The sequence below is a fragment of the Sarcophilus harrisii genome, chromosome 1 (assembly GCF_902635505.1).
Source record: "Sarcophilus harrisii chromosome 1, mSarHar1.11, whole genome shotgun sequence".
Classification (NCBI taxonomy): domain Eukaryota; kingdom Metazoa; phylum Chordata; class Mammalia; order Dasyuromorphia; family Dasyuridae; genus Sarcophilus; species Sarcophilus harrisii.
The window spans coordinates 264,678,228-264,698,567 of record NC_045426.1 but is presented as its reverse complement, the minus strand read 5'-3'; the positions used below and the strand labels follow the sequence as shown (position 1 = coordinate 264,698,567).

Below are 20,340 nucleotides of genomic sequence, written 5' to 3'. Positions count from 1 at the left end.
CAAGGAAGTGATGCCATAATGTGCAAGTAAATTGCACTGAAGTAAGGAAGGACTGTGCAAAAATCACCTGCCTCACTTTCTCCTCCAGAGTCATTATCAAAATACATAAAAGAGTGTAGACAATAATTAGATGACAATGATAAAATAATGAACAATGATATCTGAGTGACTAAAGTTACTTAATTCACAAATTTATTCAATAAATTCATTCCTAATATAGTGCCTTGCACTTTTTTCTTTTGGAGGAGTTAGGGGAGTGGTATAGGGAAGTTGAGGGGAGGGGAAATAGAACTGATTCCATTGGTATACATATACATATAGACACACACAATCTATGGCTATGTGAATGTATCTACCTTATATATATCTACTACCTGTCTATCTATCTCTCTGAAACTCCTAGTTAGAAATCTTTCTGCCAATGCAGGTTGTCATTTATTCTCAATTTATACAGTTAGAAAGTTGCTGAGGGCACTCACATACTTGAGAAATTGTGACTTGTGAAAGGTTACCCAGTATAAATCTATCAGAGGTGAGCCTGAATCCAGGTCTTTCTGATCCCAAGTCTGGCAATCTATGCACTATGCCATCTTACATTTAGTACTTTGGATGCAGTAGATGTTTATACTATGTATATGTTTATTATGTAAATGTAAAAGGTAATATGTTTATTAAATAAATGCTCATTGAATTGAATGGAATTTATCTAATACCTAAAAATCTGTTGGTTTTTCTGGTTTTTAATTAAGTCTGCACAATTCATCAACCTACTCTTTCTCTTTTGTTGATGAAAGTGTTAGGTGATAGAAATATCCCCCAAAGAATTATTTTGGCTGTATTCCCCAAATTTTTGATACTAAATACCTACTATATATAAGAAACAATACTGGAAGCCATAGAGGACATAAAGAATAATGTGTCAAAGTCCCTACCCTCACAGAACTTATAGTCTAATGGCAGGGGGGCAGGGGGGAAAGGGGGAAGGATAATATACACACAAAATTAATTACAGAAAAAAAAAACAGAATGAGAACATGCAAAAAGAAATATGAAGCATGTGTTCTGACATTAATTATTGTCAAATATTGTGGTAGTGTCTACACACAGCCAGGGTTCATGATTTGGCTACATGTACCATTTGAAGAAAGGAATCAATGCTATGCAGTCTGTAAAGGGCAAAGAAAATGGTTTCCTTGGGAAATGTCTTCAAATGGCTATGTAGACACACCCTTCAAGAGACTATTTCCTAGCTTTATAAAAATATTTTGTGAGATAAAAATACAAGTCCCTTAAAAATCTAGAATAAAAACTTCAGAAATATTCAAAGTTAAATCATGGCTTTCTCCCTAAGTAGCAATTACAAAAACCCTGCCTTTCCCATAGTCTCTCCACAAGATTATTATATTTTTGGAAGAAATTCAAGGCATCAGCTTTCTGAGTTAACTCATTTCATATCCTTGCTGAAAGGTGAGAAAAAACAAAACACATTTTTTTTTCTTCTCTAATTCTTACTTCACCTAGAAGAGAGGAACAAGTTTTTCATTTTTGAACATACATAATTCTAATGAGAACTGTAATATTCCTAAACTGATTTTTTTTCTTTCTTCTCCCTCTCACAGGACATATTACCCCATCAAAATAATTATAATAATAATTAAACTTATTTGTGCTAAATGAATATCCAAACCAAAGGACATATATATTTCTCAAGATTTTTCATGCTATATTTGCCCCCCCCCCCCAATTCAAGCTTCTGGTGGGCAGGAATACACAATTTTTAAAATCCTTGTAGCTCCATTACCTAGCACCATATAGGTCCTTAATGAACATTTGTGCAATATATGTGGAATCTCTCTTTTCCTTCTTTCCTTCTTTCCTTCTCCCAGAATTCATTTAATCTTTTATTTTTTAAGCAGCTATTTTTAGACGATTCTTTTAAGTTTAAATTAATGTACTCTCCATGCATCCTCACCTCCCTCTCACTTCCAGATCATTCTATTCCATATAATAGCCATTTCAAAATGTCTGCATATATCTAGTCAGGAAGTATAATCATTTGCAGCTGGCCCTAGATCATTCAGGAGCTAATGATCTAATATGGGGATTATACAAGCCATTGTCCCCTTTTTCTTCTCTTCTTTCATCCTTTTAGGTATTTCACTCCTCATTAACACCATCAATTAGAGGGGAAGTAATGGAAGAAAAAAAGAGAGAAAACTCCAATCTCCTCATGGTAGCATGCTTTAGCATCCAGGAGGAAAGGTAAAACAAAAGCAAATTTTTTTTGGATATGCACACATACATAAATGTATGTATGTATGTATACATAGATACATGTAATAATGTTTTCTAGCCAATGTTTTCAAATGAAACTCAAAAGGTTAGGTATGCTGGATTCTTCAAATATCTGTCATTTTTCTTTCTTCTCCAAGAATATTGGTGCTGAATTTGGTTTTATTAGCCAAATCTCACATTAGGGTTACTGATATTTTTGGTTTTCATGCATTTGTTTTCATCCATATTGAACCACCATTTTCAAAGTGCTTACTGTATACAAAGTACTATGCTAGATTAAGGAAACTATAAAATCTAGATAAGATAATTTTTTTTAAAAAATAGCTTTTTATTTACAAGATATATGCATGGATAATTTTTCAGCATTGATAACTGCAAAACCTTTTGTTCCAATTTTTCCTCTCTTTCCCCCCACCTCTTCCCCCAGATGGCAGGTTGACCAATACATGTAAAATATGTTAAAGTATAAGTTAAATACAATATATGTATACATGTCCATACAATTATTTTGCTGTACAAAAAGAATAGGACTTTGAAATAGTGTACACTTAATCTGTGAAGGAAATCAAAAATGCAGGTGGACAAAAATAGAAGGATTGGGAATTCTATGTAATGGTTCATAGTCATCTCCCAAAGTTCTTTCACTGGGTGTAGCTGGTTCAATTCATTACTGCTCTATTGGAACTGATTTGGTTCATCACATTGTTGAAGAGGGCCATATCCAGATAAGATAGTTCTTATTCATATGAAAATTACAGATTTTGTGCAATGTAGTAGAAACAACATAGTTACAAAACAAAACATAATGTGATATAGAACCAGCTCAGGTACCTTTCATAGCTGTGTCTTAAAGGGAGAATTTTTAATCAAAAAATTAAAGGTACTCATGCCAAAATAAATAAATAAATCCATGAAATTATAAAGTTTTTACATGAACAAAATCAATGCAACGAAGATAAATAAGAAGGGGAGCTGTTGATTAGAAAAAATCTTTGAATTAATATGTTATGAGAAGACAACCATATGAGAGGGACATTTAAATTGGTCTTTAAAGGATGACTAGGTATTCGTCAGATGAAGAAGACGTCATTAGCAGCAAAAGCAAGAAGATGAAAAAATACAAGAGTATTATTGGGGATTAAAAAGTAGTTCAGTTTGACTAAAGTATAGCACAATATAGTAGGAAAGCTAGAAATATACCAGATGTAGAAGACCTTTGAATGTCAGACTAAGGTATATGATTTTGACTCTATAGGCAGTATAAAACCCTAGAAAATTTTTGAGGGAAAAAAGTGACATGACCATATCTATGCACAAGAAAAATGCTTCTAAACTAATTAAATATTGATAACTTTATATAATATGATTTTATTTTCCATTATTGAATCTGTACTCAAGCATATTTCAATAGGAAATAAAAGAATTTTGATTGCAGGAATTGGAAAAGCTTCATACTTACACTTTCATCTGAAGGAGAAAAAATTTTTAGGATTGCTTAAGGTCAAAGGTACAATGTGAATGAACATAAGATTGTTTTTAATCTTTAAAAAACATAGGAAATAAGAACTATAGGGATATTAACATATTTTAGATACTATATGATTATGAAAATTGGCCAAATATTCAAAGTTTAAGATAGCTTATTTCTCTTCCTTTTCTCCTCAGTAATCACCTTCCCACCTCAAAGAAACTTCTGCTCATCAGTTCTATTCTCTGCCTGAATATAAGACTACTACTTAAAGAGATACCCTAGCCATATTTTGCTTCCCTCATAATTTGACTCTTGAGATGACTTTTCTTCCTCAAAACCACCTTCCCTCCCACAGTCTTCTCTTCTTCTCTTTATACACACACACACACACACACACACACACACACACACACACACATTCTCTCCTTTTCTCTTTACTCTCTCTCCTTGTATCTCTCCTCTCCCCATTTTCCTCTCCCCCCTCTCTCTCTCTCTCTCTCTCTCTCTCTCTCTCTCTTTTCTTTATTCCTCTTCTTCTTGTCCTTCTCTGTTTCTCTCCTCTCCCTCTCCCCATCTCTGTCTTTGTCTCTCTTCTCTCTTTTCTCTCTAGCTGTCTCTTGCTCTTTGTTTCTCTCTCTTTTCTCATTTCCCTTTCTCTCTTTTTGTCACTCTCTGCCTCTATCTCACTCCTTTCTCTATTCTCTCTCTCCCTATCTCTTTCCTTTTTGTTTCTTTCTCTCCATCTCTGTCTCTCTCTGTCTCTGTATCTCCCTCCATCCCTCTCCCTTTCCCACTCTCAAAGAATACATATAAACCTGAAGCATAACACTTTGGAAGAACAAGAGTTTATTCCAAATGCCTTTAATTACTCTTTCATCTATTAGATACAAAATAACTAGTTACTAAATGGTTTTCATTTTTTCCTACAGAAAGTCTCAAGCACCTCTTAAAGAGAAAAATGGGATTTTCGTATCCATCAAATCCAGTATGGAAAATTGGCAAGACATACAAACAGTTACCAAAGGTTTCTTTCCCTTCTCCTGCCCCCTTTTCAGGACAGCTGCTGAGGCTTGGACTGATGGCAAGATATGGACTTGATACATCATTCTTTTAAGAAGTCACGTACTTTGCTTTAACAACAACAACAACAACAACAACCTGTTCCTGTATCTTTGACAAGTATGAGTGTGTGGTATAGAGGACAAATATTGGATTAGAGAAAGACCTGGGTTCAAAGTTCAGTTCTTCTATTTACTAACTAACTATCTGACCATAGGCAAATCTTTTTTTCCACTTTGGATGCCAGTTTCTTCATCTGTAATGGGGCAGTTAGATGGCACCATACTGGATAGAGCGCCAGACCTGGAGTCAGGAAATCTCTCTTCCTGAGTTCAAATATGTCCTCAGACACTTAAATAGCTCAGTGACTGTGTGCAAGTAAAAGGATTAACCCTTTTTGCCTCAGTTTCTTTCATTGTAAAATGAGCTAGGAAATGGTGTTTGATTAGGTGATCATTAACATCCCTTGCATTTCTAGATCCTATAAGTTGCAAAGTTTTGCAGAGAGGGAGGATAGAGGTTCAGAGCCATGATTTCACTAGTACAGAGAACTTCCAGGGAGGAAACACTTCATCAACACAAATCACTACTGCTGTGTATCTTACAGGCTTAGAGGGATACCTTGGAATAAAAAAGAGCTTAGATGACTTGTTCAAGACCATACAATCAAAGGTAGGACTTGAATTCAGGTGTTTTTGACTTAGGACTGGCTTCTCTTATCACATTCTATCTCTATTCTTTATCTTCTTCTATACCACACTTCCTTCCCATGTTTTATTTTTTCACCTAAGATACTTAAGTTTGCCCAAGAATGAAAGAAATCTCTCTCTCTCTCTCTCTCTCTCTCTCTCTCTCTCTCTCTCTCTCTATATATATATATATATATATATATATATATATATATATAAACAAGTAAGCCTCTGGGGATGGATTTGAACTAAGATCCTCCTGACTCTAGAACTAGTGATTCTATCTACTGCACTATCTAGATGCCCCTTTATTTGGAATTGAGTCTACTAGTAATGTCCACAATTGTCCATTATTCCTTCCATACTATGTTTATGGGAGAAAGATTTGTTTCTATTGCTTGTAAGAAAACCTCCTAAATGCAACCATCAAGCAAAGGACTTACCTCAGTAATGATGAAAAAGTCATCCCCTGGTTGTCCCTGAACCACAATTTTTTCTCCATCTTCAAACTGGACAGGCTCCAATGCATCAGCCACTGTCAGTCGTTCCCACTTATCCAGTGATTCTGAAGATTTAGAGACAATAAAACTTTCATGATGGAAATATCTGATTTGCTATGGAATTCAGTCACTAGGGATAATGGCAAAATGCTTCTTTTATAACTTTCAGCAGTTGCAAAACTCAAAGGCAGACTTTTTTTTTCCGCCTTTTTTTCTCAGAACATTCTTGGAAAACATGAAGAACATTAGCTCTGCAATGATTAATCTTTACAGGGAGGAAAAAGTGAATAAAGCTCAAGGATGCAAAAAGTGAATTTTCCAATTCTTTTGTACTCTTAAGGCCTAGACATTTTTTAATTAACTTGGTTAGTTGAAGCAAAGGGTTGAAACTTAGTATTTAACAGGTAGATATGGTTTAAAAACAGGTAACTATTCTCAAGGATGAAATTAATTTTACTCACATATTAAAAATGAAGATGGAATCTGTACAACATTAAGTCAGTTCAGGAAAAAAATGCTACTTTTCTTATCTTCAAAGGAAAAGGGCAGCATAAACATTTACATGCAATGAAATTGCATCCAATTACTGTAGCTGCTGAATTTATTTGATTCCATTATTGAAGCAAATTTCTTAATTCCATTAATTTTATAATTAATTTAATTTCTGTAGTAGTGTCATATGCATTTTTTTTTTTAATCCAGACTTGTGATTTCATCAGTGTTGGAGTATTCCTTCTCAGTGTAGAAATTTCTTCCACCAATTGAGATGGACAACTCATCTATAATTTATATTCTTATAGAGTGAGGTTTAAGTGATCCACAGTTATGCAACTAATATGTACTAGAGACAGATTTTGAACCCAAATCTTCCTGAATTCAAGACTGGCTCTCTATCCACTGCTGCTCAGGCTGCCTTTCCAAATAGTAGCTATATTTTTAACCCTTTAAAGTCAAAACATTTGGCTGTACTAATTTTAATCTTCTGGCAATGCTTTTAAAAATTCAGGATTATTTCTCCACTCCCCACCCCTTCTCAACAAATTACCTCTCCTTACACTTTATACATTCCCTTTTCCTCCATCATTAAACCTACATCCCCTACAACTCTATGGAATGAATACAATCTACTGTTTTATAAGAAAAGAATAAATGCTTGATTAATTATCTAGTTTTCCTTTGAGGGCAAAGAAATTTTTATTCAACTCTGGCCTGTACTTATCTGATATCATTTATTTAGAGCAGCTGCTAAAAATAAAAGGTAAAGAAATATATTTAGAATTGGGTTAATGGGGGAATCTCTTCTTGCACTATTGAGAGCTGGTAAAGAGCTTTCAAAAACCATACCATGGTACATACAAGGAAAAAATGAACAGCTGGTTTCTATTCAAGAATCTAAACAATTTTGTAGTTGTTGTGCAAATGAGCAATGTCATTTCAATCAGGATTATTTTTTTAATGGGGGAGGGGGTAGCTACTTACCAATTTGCTTCTGTTGTGTACAAACAGTATCAGTAATTCTGAATGCTGAAGTACTCAAATCTTTCCCAAATTATGCAAGAACACCTTGAGAAAGATGTTCATTCAAAAGACATTTGAATTATTTAATTGCAAACTACCGTCTGTGTTTTTAGGGAAAGGACTTAAAAGAAAATTAACAAATCTGCTATTTTAGTGCAAAACTGTCTTATTTACCCTTAAAATTAAATAGCCATTTCTATGTTTGTAAAGATCCAAGCAGCTACACAGTTGTAATGTTTATTTTTCAGTGTCAGAATTAACAGGTCTCAATTGCATAGAAAAGTCAGATAGAAAACAAATGTGGAATCAGAGAACTTTATCACTTCCCAAATAAATCTTAGTATCAGAGATTGGTGTGATGAAATTACAAAAAAAGGAGAAGGTCTCATCAAATTTATTTAGTTGAATTTCTGAAATGTCAAATTAATCTGAGGTTATTCTTTAAACATAGAGCTGTCAGGTGGGGTCTTTTTTTTTTTTTTTTTCAACAAAAGTCAGAAAGACACTTCCAAATGTTCCAGTGTTGTAAAGATCAACAATCTGCTATATTTAGGAATCTCAGGACTAGATCATAGCCAATAATCTGAGACTAAAGAAAATTAAATTTTTAATGAACATTTAAAAAAATACATTTTCAACATTTCAGCAATGAGGTGATACATAATAAAGGTAGGTATAGCTTAGTTAAGAAAAATTCCTTGGCATAATTTAGCCTAATTGGCACTCTGTGTTTTGGAAGGCAAATTGTGCTCAAGTCTAAAGGAAGCCAAGGATGGAAGTGGGGAGGGAGGGGAAAAAGCACTTATATTTGGCTTGAAATGATGCATTAGTAAATTATTAATTTAATATGAAATTCAGCACATTCACAAGTCACATAATTGCTGATTTCCCAAAGAGGGACAGCCAGAAGTTCAATTATACTTCCAAGTTCCTTTTCTTCTCAGGGAGAGGGATTATTAATCTTTATAACAACAAAAAAGCAAATTTTCTTTTTGTGACTGTTCAATCAAAACTTTAGAAGCAAAATGTATAAAATTAAGCATTTCAGAGTAAATCTTGAGTGTATATGATCTGAAATATGATCAAAATGCCCCTCACACAGAAGAGGCTTTCTTTTTATTGTTCAACACTGTCCACTTAATGGTCGGGCTTTTGTTCTCTCAAAGGTGATTGATCAGGGAAGGATTAGGAATTTGTTGTTTTTCCTACTAAAGGTCATCAGGGACACATTCATATTTTGTGACTATCACATTAATCAGAGAAAAAACAAAATCCCAAGATGTGAAGTTGAACAGATGTTTTAAGAATGTGTGACAGGAGTATAAAAGCTAAAAGACTTTAAAAAGAAATAAAAAGGTGGGGCTTCTGCCCATTTGGGATTTGAGTATTCACTAGTTTATTGCATAAATGTATTCAGAGAGGACATAGTTGGTACAGTGGAAAGGGTTACATGTCCTGGAGTCAAGAGTGGCTGGATTCAAATCCCACTTCTTTGGGGCAGCTAGATCATACAGTGGATAGAAAACTGACATTAAAGTCAGGAGTACCTGAATTCAAATGAGGTTTCAGACACTTAATACTTACTAGTTGTTATGACCCTGGGTAAATTAATCCCAATTGCCTCACATAAATAAAACAAACCCCAACTCTTCTATTTATGTGCTGTGACCTTAAGTCATTTCACCAATTGGAGCCTCAATTTCCTCATTTGTAAAATGAAGGGGATGGAGAAGATGAGATTCCTTCTACTTCTAGATCTATGACCCTCATCGAAGAAGGCTCTCCCTTTTCACTTGTAAGAACCTAGGAAGCTGAAAACAATACTCTGTAATTGCTACATTTAACCATCTTTCTAAAAGCCTCTTATTGCAAAGCAATTTGCTGTGACAAATGCTCAGTTAATGAAGGTGGAAAATTTTTTAGTTAAAGGAAAAGCTCTCTTTTGGTCTAAGCAACCATCTCAAAAGCAGATGGAACATTAGAATAATGAGGAAATGGCTTGGTAGTGCAAAACATCTGTTTATTGCAGAAACATAGGATCAATGTGGTAGGCTGGGTTTCCACTTTGCATGAAATTTTATTTAGAATTTTAAAATCGGAAACCTCTTTGCAGATCATCTAGATCAATGGGGTCAGACTCAAAATAGAAAGGACACTGAATATTAATTTCAAAACCACAAATTAACATTTTCTATGTTATATATTTTTATTTATTTTGTTAAACATTTCCTATTTCCATTTTAATCTGGTTTCAGGTTTATCTGGCCTCTTTTAAGTTTGATACCTCTGGTTTAAATAGCAACAATGTACTCTCATTTAGAGTCTGGATTTATTCTCTCCCCCAAACTCTCACTACCAAAAATTTTTGACACCCCTGGAGTCAATAAATAGGAAACAGATACATAGGAAAGTATCAACTATATTAGATCATTAAAGCTAACATACTGAAGTATACTTCGCTAACAATGTAATTACTACATAATACTATATGAAAAGGTGTCAGGATCACAGATGTTAGGAGTCTGCGAAGTTATCTCGTCCAGTTTTATAATTAAGGAAACTGAAGTCTGGAGAACATGTGACTTTTCAAGGTCACATAGGTAAAAATAAGTGACAGAAATAAGATCTGAACCTACATTCTCTGACTCTCCATCCAATCATTTTTCACTACACCACATTAAGGGAAGGAAAAATGATAGATATGAGAGTACAAATAGATAAAAATGAAAAGAATTGAAAAACTATCATCAGAGCAAATCAGAAACCATTTGGAGGAAGAAGAATCCTCTCTCATTTGCAAGCCAAAAAGCAAATTACTTTCAAATTATGATACCTAGACTCATAATCAAATAATCCTTTGAAACTTCTTTTTGAACAGTCAAGTGAACAAAAATGGCAGCCAGATGAAGATACAAGGAATGATTTAGTCATCTAAAGATGAAACTCAGCTTCATCTCAACTCAAGTGACTACACATGACAGAGATTGAAATAAAAAAAGGCAACTGACCCAAGATGGAGACTTTGCTCAGGAATTCTTCATACATCTTCCGTTTTCTTAGAGTGCTGCCCTGTTTAAGAGAAAAGGAAACACAGAGATCTAAAGAGACAGGTCTTAGTATCCAAAATTTTGTAACTAATTAAAACAACATTTTTTGACTTTTTGCTCTTTTTTGCATAGACAGTGAAAAGCAGCCTAGGCTCAGTTCTCCCTGATCAAATTATAATCCTTTCACAATGAATTTTAAGCACCACTTAAAAGAGTATCACAAATTTTAATGCACAGAGTTTAGAATGTAAAGTTCCTTGAGGATAGGGACCATTTCATTTTTGCTTTTGAAACTCCAGCACTTACTGAATTAAGTGATTCAGTTTTGTTAGAAATTTAAAAGTATCATCATTCCCAAAAGAAAGGCAAAATATTTTCACAAACAAATCAGGAATTTGGATACTAGGCTCCATTTTACCAATGAGCATGATTTTGGACCAGTCCTTTACCATAGTTTTTTCCTTCTATACAAAAGAAAGAACTAAGGACTAGCTTCTCAAAGTCATAAAACATTGCTGATTATATGACATAGCCTTACATCAGTAGTGCTCAACTGTTTTAACATGAAGATTCTTTTGTTAACAATAACAAAAAAAATTTCACCAATCTTCCCATGATTGCAGTTCATTACAAGTATCTATTATTTGAGAAAATATCCAAGGACAAATCTGACTCTGAATTCAAGAATGCTTTTAAAGGAATTTATATTTTCCTAATCATAACAGCATCCACATACATTTTAAAACTAGTCATGTACATATATATATATATATATATATATATATATATGTGTGAGACATATTATTTGTTCAGTCTGCAGAAGGTGTGTTTCCTTATTTATTATCTGGAGTCACACTGCATATTTTGTAAGTGCTAAATAAAGATCAAAATAACAAAATGACAATGTTTAGTTTACATATGGATTTGAGGACCTTTAGCAATAACTCAGTCCATATTAGCAACAACTCAACTGCCTTATATAAATATTATTTTCTTACGTAAAAGTGCCCCTTTACTCTTTTTTGATCCACTTAACTATTAGTGCCCCATTCCTTAAATTACCTCATTTATTTTGTGTTCATTCAGTATATGATTATATGTGTACATGTTGTCTTCCCTAGTATAATAAAAGCTCTTGGAATGCAGGGATTATTTCATTTCTGTCTTTGTATCCCCAGTGCCTATCACACATTTAGTAAATGCTTATTGATTGACAATAATAAAGGAAAGAGATTTTCAAATCTACCTCTCCTATCCCAGTCTCTCTGCTGCCCTCCAACTTCATTTCAGACATCTTGAACTGGATAGCCAGTAGATATTTTAAACTTATTATGTCCAAAACAGAATTCATTTTCTTTCTCCCTCCATCTCCTACTTTTCCCTGTTACAACCTAGAATTCCTGGCTTCCTATCTCTTACCTCCTATTGCCAAGGCCTTCAATTGCACCTATGCAACATCTCTCAAATGTGTCCCTTTCTCTCTTCAGTCAAAGGCATCATCTCACTCCTTGATTACAGCAATATCCTCCCAGTGGATCTTCCTGCCTCAAGTCTTTCCTCACAAAAAAAAAAAATTGATAAATGTTGGGGAATAAGTTGGAGAACTGGGACACTGATGCATTGTTGATAGAGTTGTGAAATGATCCAACCATTCTGAAGAGCAATTTGGAACTATGCCCAATGGGCTATAAAACTGTGCATACCTTTTGATCCAGAAATGTCTCTATGTCTATGTCTCTGTATCCCTAAAGGATCATAAAAAAGGGAAAAAGACCCATATGTGCAAAAATGTTTTTAGCAGCCCTTTTTGTGGTGGCAAGGAACTGGGAATTGAGAATACACACGCATACACACATATACATATATATGATGATTGAGTATATAAAATGTAATGGAATATTATTATAAGAAATGATCAACAGGCCGATTTCAGAAAAGCCTGGAAATGCTTACATGAACTGATGCTAAGTGGAGTGAAAAGAACCAAGAAAACATTGTGCACTGGACTTAGTTCTCTTCATAAATGAGATAATTCAAGGTAATTCCAGGAGACTTGGGATGGAAAGTGCCATCTGTATGCAGAGAGAGAACTATGGAGACTGAATGGATGAAAGCATAATATTTTCACCTTCTTTTGTTGTTTGCTTGATTTTTTTTTCCTTTCTCATAGGTTTTTCCCTTTTGATCTGATTTTTCTTGCACAGCATTACAAATATGGAAATATGTTTAGAAGAATTGCACACACACAAAAAGAAGAATTGCACATGTTTAATCCGTATTAAATTGCTTGCTGTCTTGAGGAAGGGGAAATGGGAAGAGAGGGAGAAAAATTTGGAAACCAAGGTTTTTAAAGGTGAATGTTGAAAACAATCTTTGCATGTATTTGGAAAAATAAAATATTATAATAAAAAAAAAATAGAAACATACCAAGGAAAAAAAAGTCTTTCCTTCCAATCCATCATCCATTCAGCTACTAGTGATTTTCCTAAAGCAGAGGCACAACTATGTCATATCTTCTCAAGAAGCTCTAGTGGCTCCTAACTTCCTCCAGGATCAAAGACAAAATCCTGTTTGATATTCAAAGCCTTTTATAATCTTGTCTCCTTACCTTTCCAGTTTTCAAATACCTTATTCCTCACCACATTCTCTTTGATCCCGTAACACTGGCCTCTAGGCTGTCCTACAAACTAGACACTATCTCTTGACTTTGGGAATTTTCTCTGGTTGAATCCCATGCTTAGTGTATTCTTCCTTCTCCTCTCCACCTACTGATTTCCTTGGATCCCTTTGAATTCCAACAAAAATTCCATCTTCCATCCTTTTAATTCCATGGTTTTTCTCTCATTAGTTTGTTTGTACCGTTATCACTTCCACATCTCAACTTTCCCCACTGTGGTTTCAATATATTGCTGGTCAGCAAAAGAAATTAAATGAGGATTTTTTGAGAGTTTTATAGAAGAGGCAGAGTGCACCAAAAAAAATTTAGAAACTCAGAAATGCATAAAATATAGGCATACAATCATGATATCTTTAATATCATAAATATACACAATTGCTTTTTTAAATCAAAATAAATAAAAAGTTAAAGTTTCATATTTTTAAATTTATTTTTCATACAGTATTTTTTACTTAACATTGACCTGCATATAGCCTGTGACCAAATTTTTAGCCCAAATTTTACAGTCAGGTACTGTAACCATCCCATATAAGAAAAACAAACAAACAAACAAACAAAATCAAACTTCTCTGATATGAAGAGAAGATCAAAAATTTATACATGGATTTTCCAGATTGTGAGGGTATAGTGCCTCTAACCCTACAATGTGGAAAGGATCATTATACACATCTGTGTGCTTCTCGTTTCCCCTTTTGATTGTAAAATACACTGATATCTAGAGAAAGGAGAGATCTCTGGAGTAATTGGAGAAAGTTTCATGGAAGAGATGAGATCTGAAGGATGGATAGGTTTTGATAAGTAAAAAGAAAAAAAATCTTCTAGGTAAGGGGAACTTTGAACTCCCTTCAAAATGTTTTAAGAATTTTTTTTACCTTTAATTATATACACAATATATTAGGGAAAGTATCCCCCAAAAGAGACCAAGAACCAACACAAAACAATTCTAGTTTTTTTAAAGTACTTACAGAATTTTAAATTTTTATTTTTTTTTGGCAATCTTATTAATCCTAATAACTATTAACAAATATTATATATTCTGACTCTTGATTTCTCCTAGCCTTGATTGTAACTAATTCATCCTTAATATTCCTTACAGTTTCTTCTGTACCTCTTCTGAGACTTCAGGCTAATTTGATCCCCAAAATCTCTGTATTATTTCCCCTGATAGTCTTATGTTCTCTGAGAGAGGCAGAGTGTAAATGTGAATAGATTTCTGGACTCCAAGTCAGGAAGGCTTGAATTTAAAATCCTGCCTCAAACATCTACTAAACTTCTCTAAAAACCTGTTTACTCATTCTATAAAATAAGCATCATAGTAGCTAGCCTTTACATAGCTAAGTTTGCCTACATTATCTCATTTGATCCTCATTAAGACTCTGCCAACAGCATCTCTTTTGTGATGGCAAAGAACTGAAAAATAAGTGAATGCCCATCAATTAGGGAATGGCTGAATAAGTTATAGCATATGAAAACAATGGAATATTATTATTCTATAAGAAATGATGAACAGGCTGATTTTAGAAAATCCTGGAAAGATTTACATAAACTGATATCGATTGACATAAGCAAAATCAGGAAAACATTGTACACAGCAACAGCAAAATTGTGTGATGATCAACTATGATAGACTTTTCTCAGCAATTCAGTGATCCAAGACAATTCCAATCAGCTTTGAATGGGAAATGCCATCTGCATCCAAAAAGAGAACTAGGAAGAGATCAAAGCATACTATTTTCCCTTTTGCCTTTTTGTATTTTTTTCTCAAAGTTTTTCCAAAAATGAATATTCATGTATAACCTAAAAAAATTAATTAAAATTTTAAAAATGACTCTGACTGATAGGTACTATTATTATTATCCTCACTTTACAGAAAAGGAAATTGAGTCTGAAAGATATGACTTGCTCAGTTATACAGCTAATCTTTGATATGTCAGAATTCAAACAATTCTAACAGAAGTCTCCTTCATGACTTCAAGTCTTACCCTTTACCCACTACATTATCTGTCTCAAAAATAGTAACAAACACCTTAGAGAGTTTTAAGAAGAAAAAAAAAAGAAAAAAGAAAAAAAAATCTAATGCTACATTACCATCAGGTATCATTATGATTCTTTATATTATAGCCACTAAGTGATCTGGTTATCCAGTTTGCCAATTAACAAATAATTTCATTATTTCCTAGGGATGCTGCTCTGCTTTTACTTTTTTTTTTGTATTGTTCTATCTATTTTGTTGTTCTTGAGTTATTTTAGTCACGTCCAACTTTTCATGATCCTATCTAGGGTTTTCTTAGCACAAATACTATAGCAGTTTGTCATTTCCTTCACCAGCTCATTTTATAGAAGAGAAAACTAAGGCAAACAGGGTTAAATGATTTGCCTAAAGTCACATAGCTAGTAAGTGTCTAAGGCCAGATTTGAACTCATGAATCTTCCTGATTCCAAGTCAGTTCTTTATCCATGGAGTCCTCATTAGTCTATACAGTTACATATTTCAGTTTCTTTAATTGAAATATAATTCTCTGCACCTGCCTGATCACCTTTTCTCCAATCAGGAAAAAAAAAAATTCTCAAATTGTTGACTCCTTTTCATTCCATAAATGCATGCATGCGCACACACACATACACACACACACACACACACACACCCCTCTGCCCTGACTTTTTTTTTTAAGGGAAGCTTTGACAAATTTACACATTATCCAGATAAGCTATTGATTAGATTTACAACCTGTTGTTTCCATAGGAACCACTGCACCCAAGATGAGTTATAAAACATTTTTCTGAAAGATCTTGAAGTTATAAAAGCTAGTTCCTTCCACAGAATAAGATTCTACATTCCAAACTTTTTAAAATTTTCTGGCTCCTTATCCTTTTCTTAACCCTTTGTTATTGTCCAGTCTTTATAATCCCATTTGGGGTTTTCTTGATCAAGACATTTTGCCATTTTCTTCTCTAGCTTTTACAGATGAGGAAATGAGGCAAACAGAGTTAAGTGACTTACCCAGGATCACAGAGCTATTAAGTGGCTGAAGCCCAATTTGAACTCAGGCTTTTCCTGACTCTCATCCTAGCATTCCATTTACTTTTTTTTCTTTTAAAAATAATTTTTTTTTCTTTCTCCTTTTTTCCCCTTCTCTCTTCTTTTTTCTTCTTGCCTCCTTCCATTTTTCCTTTTTCTCTTTTCTTCCTTTATTTTCCTTTTTTATCTTTCTTCTTCTTTTTATTTTCTTCCCTCCCTCTCCTTTTTCTTTCTTCCTTCTTTCCTTCCTTTCTTTCCTCCCTCCTCTTTCTTCCTTATTCTTCTCTCCCTTTCTTTCTCTGCTTTTCTTTCCTTCTTTCTTTTTTCTTTCTTTCTTTCTCTCATCAATCACCATAAGCTCCTATGTTCTTAACTTTGAGGTTCTTATAGAGTCAATTACTAATTCCATCTCCTGCCGCATCTCTTGTATTTCTCTTCTTTCCTCTATCTTTACTGTTACCAACCTAGCATAAGCTCTCATTACCACTTATTTGAGCTTTAGTGCAGTAGACTCTTGATATATTTAAATATTAAATATATGTAATATACAATAATATATTTAATATACTTTAATGTTGTTTGTTACATGTTTCCTTATGTATAATATGACATTTCTATTCTCTCCTCACCTCTAACTCAACCTTCCTATCACTGCCAAAATATTCTACATTATTCATAAATCTGATTGTGCATACACTCCTCTGCTCAAAACTATTCCATGTCAAAAATTTATGATAAAAAATTCTCTCTACCTCCAGATAGAGAACTGATAAATTTTGAGTGTTGATTGAAACATTTTTCCCTTCATTTTTCTTTCTTTTTTTTGGTCTCAACATGGTTTATGTAGAAAGATGTTTTCCATAACTTCTTATATATAATGGATATATATATATATATATATATATATATATATATATTTTTTTTTTGCCTTTTCAATGGGCAGAGGATGGAGGAAGAGAAAGAATTTGGAACTGAAAATAAAATAAAAAGAAAATTCAGTTGCTACTGATTACCTACCAAATAAAATTGCCCCTTCTCTGCCTGGCATTCATGGCTTTCAGCAAGATGGCACCATCATATCTTCCCAGTCTTATCTTCCATTTCTTGATCTATGCCATCTATGTCTCTATACTTCAACTAGATTGGACAATTATCTGTTCCCTTGCCATGGAATGTATCCTCAGGCCTCTGCTGTTTCTCCTTAGGCTGAGCCCTCTAGGTGAACATGTTCTTTTTGCATCCTTTACAATACAATGAAAATATTACTTTCTCCATGAAACTTTTCTTGATTTTCAAGACAGGAACAATCGTTTTACCTTTTTTCTGCTAGCACAATAGCCTGATCTGGAGTCATTGCTTAATAAATGTTTATTAATTATTACTACTCTTGTATATGATAGCTACATGCATTGAAGTCTATCCCTGGATTAGAGTTAAGCTCCATAAAGGCAGGGATTGTGTCTAAAATCTAAACATTACCTTATCTTTAAAAAAAAAAATCTTTTATTTATTACAATTTATTTATTTAAAATTTAAATACAAAATAAGAAAAAAACAAAATAGAAAAAGAAGAAAAAAATTCCATGTTCCCAGCAGAACACCAAGGAAGTGTCAAAACATGTAACAATAAATGTCAATTTCAAGAAAGTATAAGACGTTATATTCATAACTAATTTTTCTTTATGTTCCTATAGGGTTTTTTGTTTGTTTGTTTTCTGCTATGGACATTACCTTATCTAAATATATCTCCTGTCCTCTCAACTAATATTAAATATTTCTTATTATTTGATGAGCTTTGAAATCAAGATGACCTCAGATACATAGTGGCTGTCAGCATGTCAGTTGAGCCTTTGGCCAGCTCTAAGCTGCTAACTCACAGCAAAGGTGCCAGCCTGTAGTGGTAGAGGAAGTTACCTCATCTGGGAATTCTGTATACCACTGAACTCACAGGTCTACTCCCCTATTCTCTTAAGTTTTGCTTAAATATATTTTAATGTTGTTTGTTACATGAGTTTCCTTATCTGTAACATGACAGGGTTGGGGTTGATGACTTGGTAGATCGTTTTAGGTATCCTATGATCTTGAATTTTTAAAAAATCATTATTAAATAGCCTATGAAATTATAACAGTAGTACTTTTAAAAGATGGCTAAGAAGGCCCACCTAGTCTTGCTGAGTTGTAAGAACAGACTAGCCACATGAAAGCAACATGTTGAACACTTTGAGGAATGGGAACTACAGGCTGCATCTCTCACAGTTTGACTAGCTATTTCTGGAAGGGGGGGAAGTGTGTTTGGTACAAAACTCCCTTTGTCTTGTTCTTCCCAGCAAGGGAATGCCAATGGGTGTGGAAAGGATAAAGTAAGGAAGAGAAACCAGAGGCAAAAAGGGAAAAAAGGTCTGAAAGACTAATACCACAGGCTTTTTGTGGGGGATTTTAAACGCCTGTCCCTAGAAAACTATGACAAAAATTTGAAAAGAAATAAAGTAGAGAATGGAATGACTTTGAGTACCCAGAAAGCAATAACTTACATGGGGGCAAAATGCAAGATTTTTACATAGTTATTTCCTCTGGCATTCATAGTAGTATCACTGACCTTTCTCTAGCCCTACCTTATACATAGGCAAATCAAGTACTTCCCAAATCTACCTACCATCTCTTGTTTATCTTTCTGTTTTTCAGTTCTACCCAAACTTCAGTATCAACTCTCTTTTCATACCTGCCTGTATCTTGGTTTTCTCAGGAATTTATCATCAATAGAATGGATCATTCAGATTATATTCAAATACCAGGAATTTCCAGCCTTTTTCAGAATCTTGAAAAGATCGCTGGACTGAATTCTGAAGCCTGAATTCTGATCCTAGTTCTATCACTAAGTAGTCTTATTTCCTCCATTGAGTGTTTAATTCTTTACCAGTGAAAGCAGAGAATTGAACCAAAATAATCTCCAGAGTCCTGGCTATAATTTTTGCTTCTCTTTTTAATTCCCCCTATCTTCCTGTGACTTGCTTCTCTTTTCAGTGTCAATATTTCTACCTTCTTTTGAAGAATCATTGCTCTCCTTTCTATGAAGAAGTAGGAAGGCAAAGCAAAGCAATCTTAGAATATCTGCTCCATAACTTTACACCCCCATCACCCAATCAGACTGACCTCCCAACTCAAGGGTTACCCTGTGATTGAAAAATAAAATCGTAAGTCACTTCTATTCACCCGACACATATTTTTATTCGCCTGGAGGAGTAGGCAAGTAGCTAATTGTAAGGTTAGTTTTAAGATTTCTAAATTTAAAGAGTTTGGTGTTTAACAGACTCTGCAGCTGACAAAATATAAAAACTGTGCCCATGTGATGCCAGTCACCTGGATATGTGGAAATGTTTGGAAGAGTGAGTGTATTTTTCAGTTTTCATTTGGATGTTTGGCATCAAATAGATGTTGCTTAAATGTAACTCTAACCTATCTATCTGTCTCACTTTGAAAATCTAAAGTTAAAAATGTCTGTAGGTTCCGAGTTCTTAAAGACAGGGGAAAAGGGAGTTTTCTTTGCAAAAGTTTTTTTTTTTTTTAATTTTACAGAATGTTGGCTTTAAATAGTAAGTTTCCTTTAGTACATTCTTTTTAGAAATAGAACTTCACAAGTACACAAGTATTACATAAAGTAAAACAAAATAAAGTCTTCCATTTTCCAAAATAATGGTCAGTTTTCTCTGGAATTATTAGTGAGGTACCCCAATGGAAGTTTTCTTGTCCATTCTACTGTACATACCCCTATACCAATAATACATCCAAATTTGTAACCATGGAACAGAGAGCCACTATTGAAGTTTATTTTTGTTCGAGAAATTCATATTCTTTGATCTTTTGTCTTTGAAGGAGTCATACATTTGTGTCAAGTACACAAAGAATTTAGATATCAAACTTTGATAGAAAAGTTAAATACATAAGACTTTTTTCCTAGCCCATATATTTTCTTTTAACTTTGTTAAAAGTGCTTTGGTTTTATTTCATGCAAAAGCTTTTAAATTTTATATAACTGAAATTATTTGTCTTGTTTCTTTTTATAATTTC

At 33.7% G+C, this 20,340-nt stretch overlaps 1 protein-coding gene across 2 annotated transcripts in view; it reads right to left on the bottom strand.

The window, feature by feature from the left end:
- The window catches only part of PRKAR1B (protein kinase cAMP-dependent type I regulatory subunit beta), a 245,085-nt gene that overhangs the window by 43,427 nt on the left and 181,318 nt on the right, over nt 1-20,340 (bottom strand). For both annotated transcript variants that reach the window (XM_003761498.4, XM_012542802.3), the window contains 2 exons: nt 10,541-10,601; nt 5,958-6,079 (listed from right to left, as the gene is read on the bottom strand). In XM_003761498.4, coding sequence (XP_003761546.1) covers nt 5,958-6,079; nt 10,541-10,601 — 183 coding nt within the window. The remainder of the gene's footprint in view (nt 1-5,957; nt 6,080-10,540; nt 10,602-20,340) is intronic.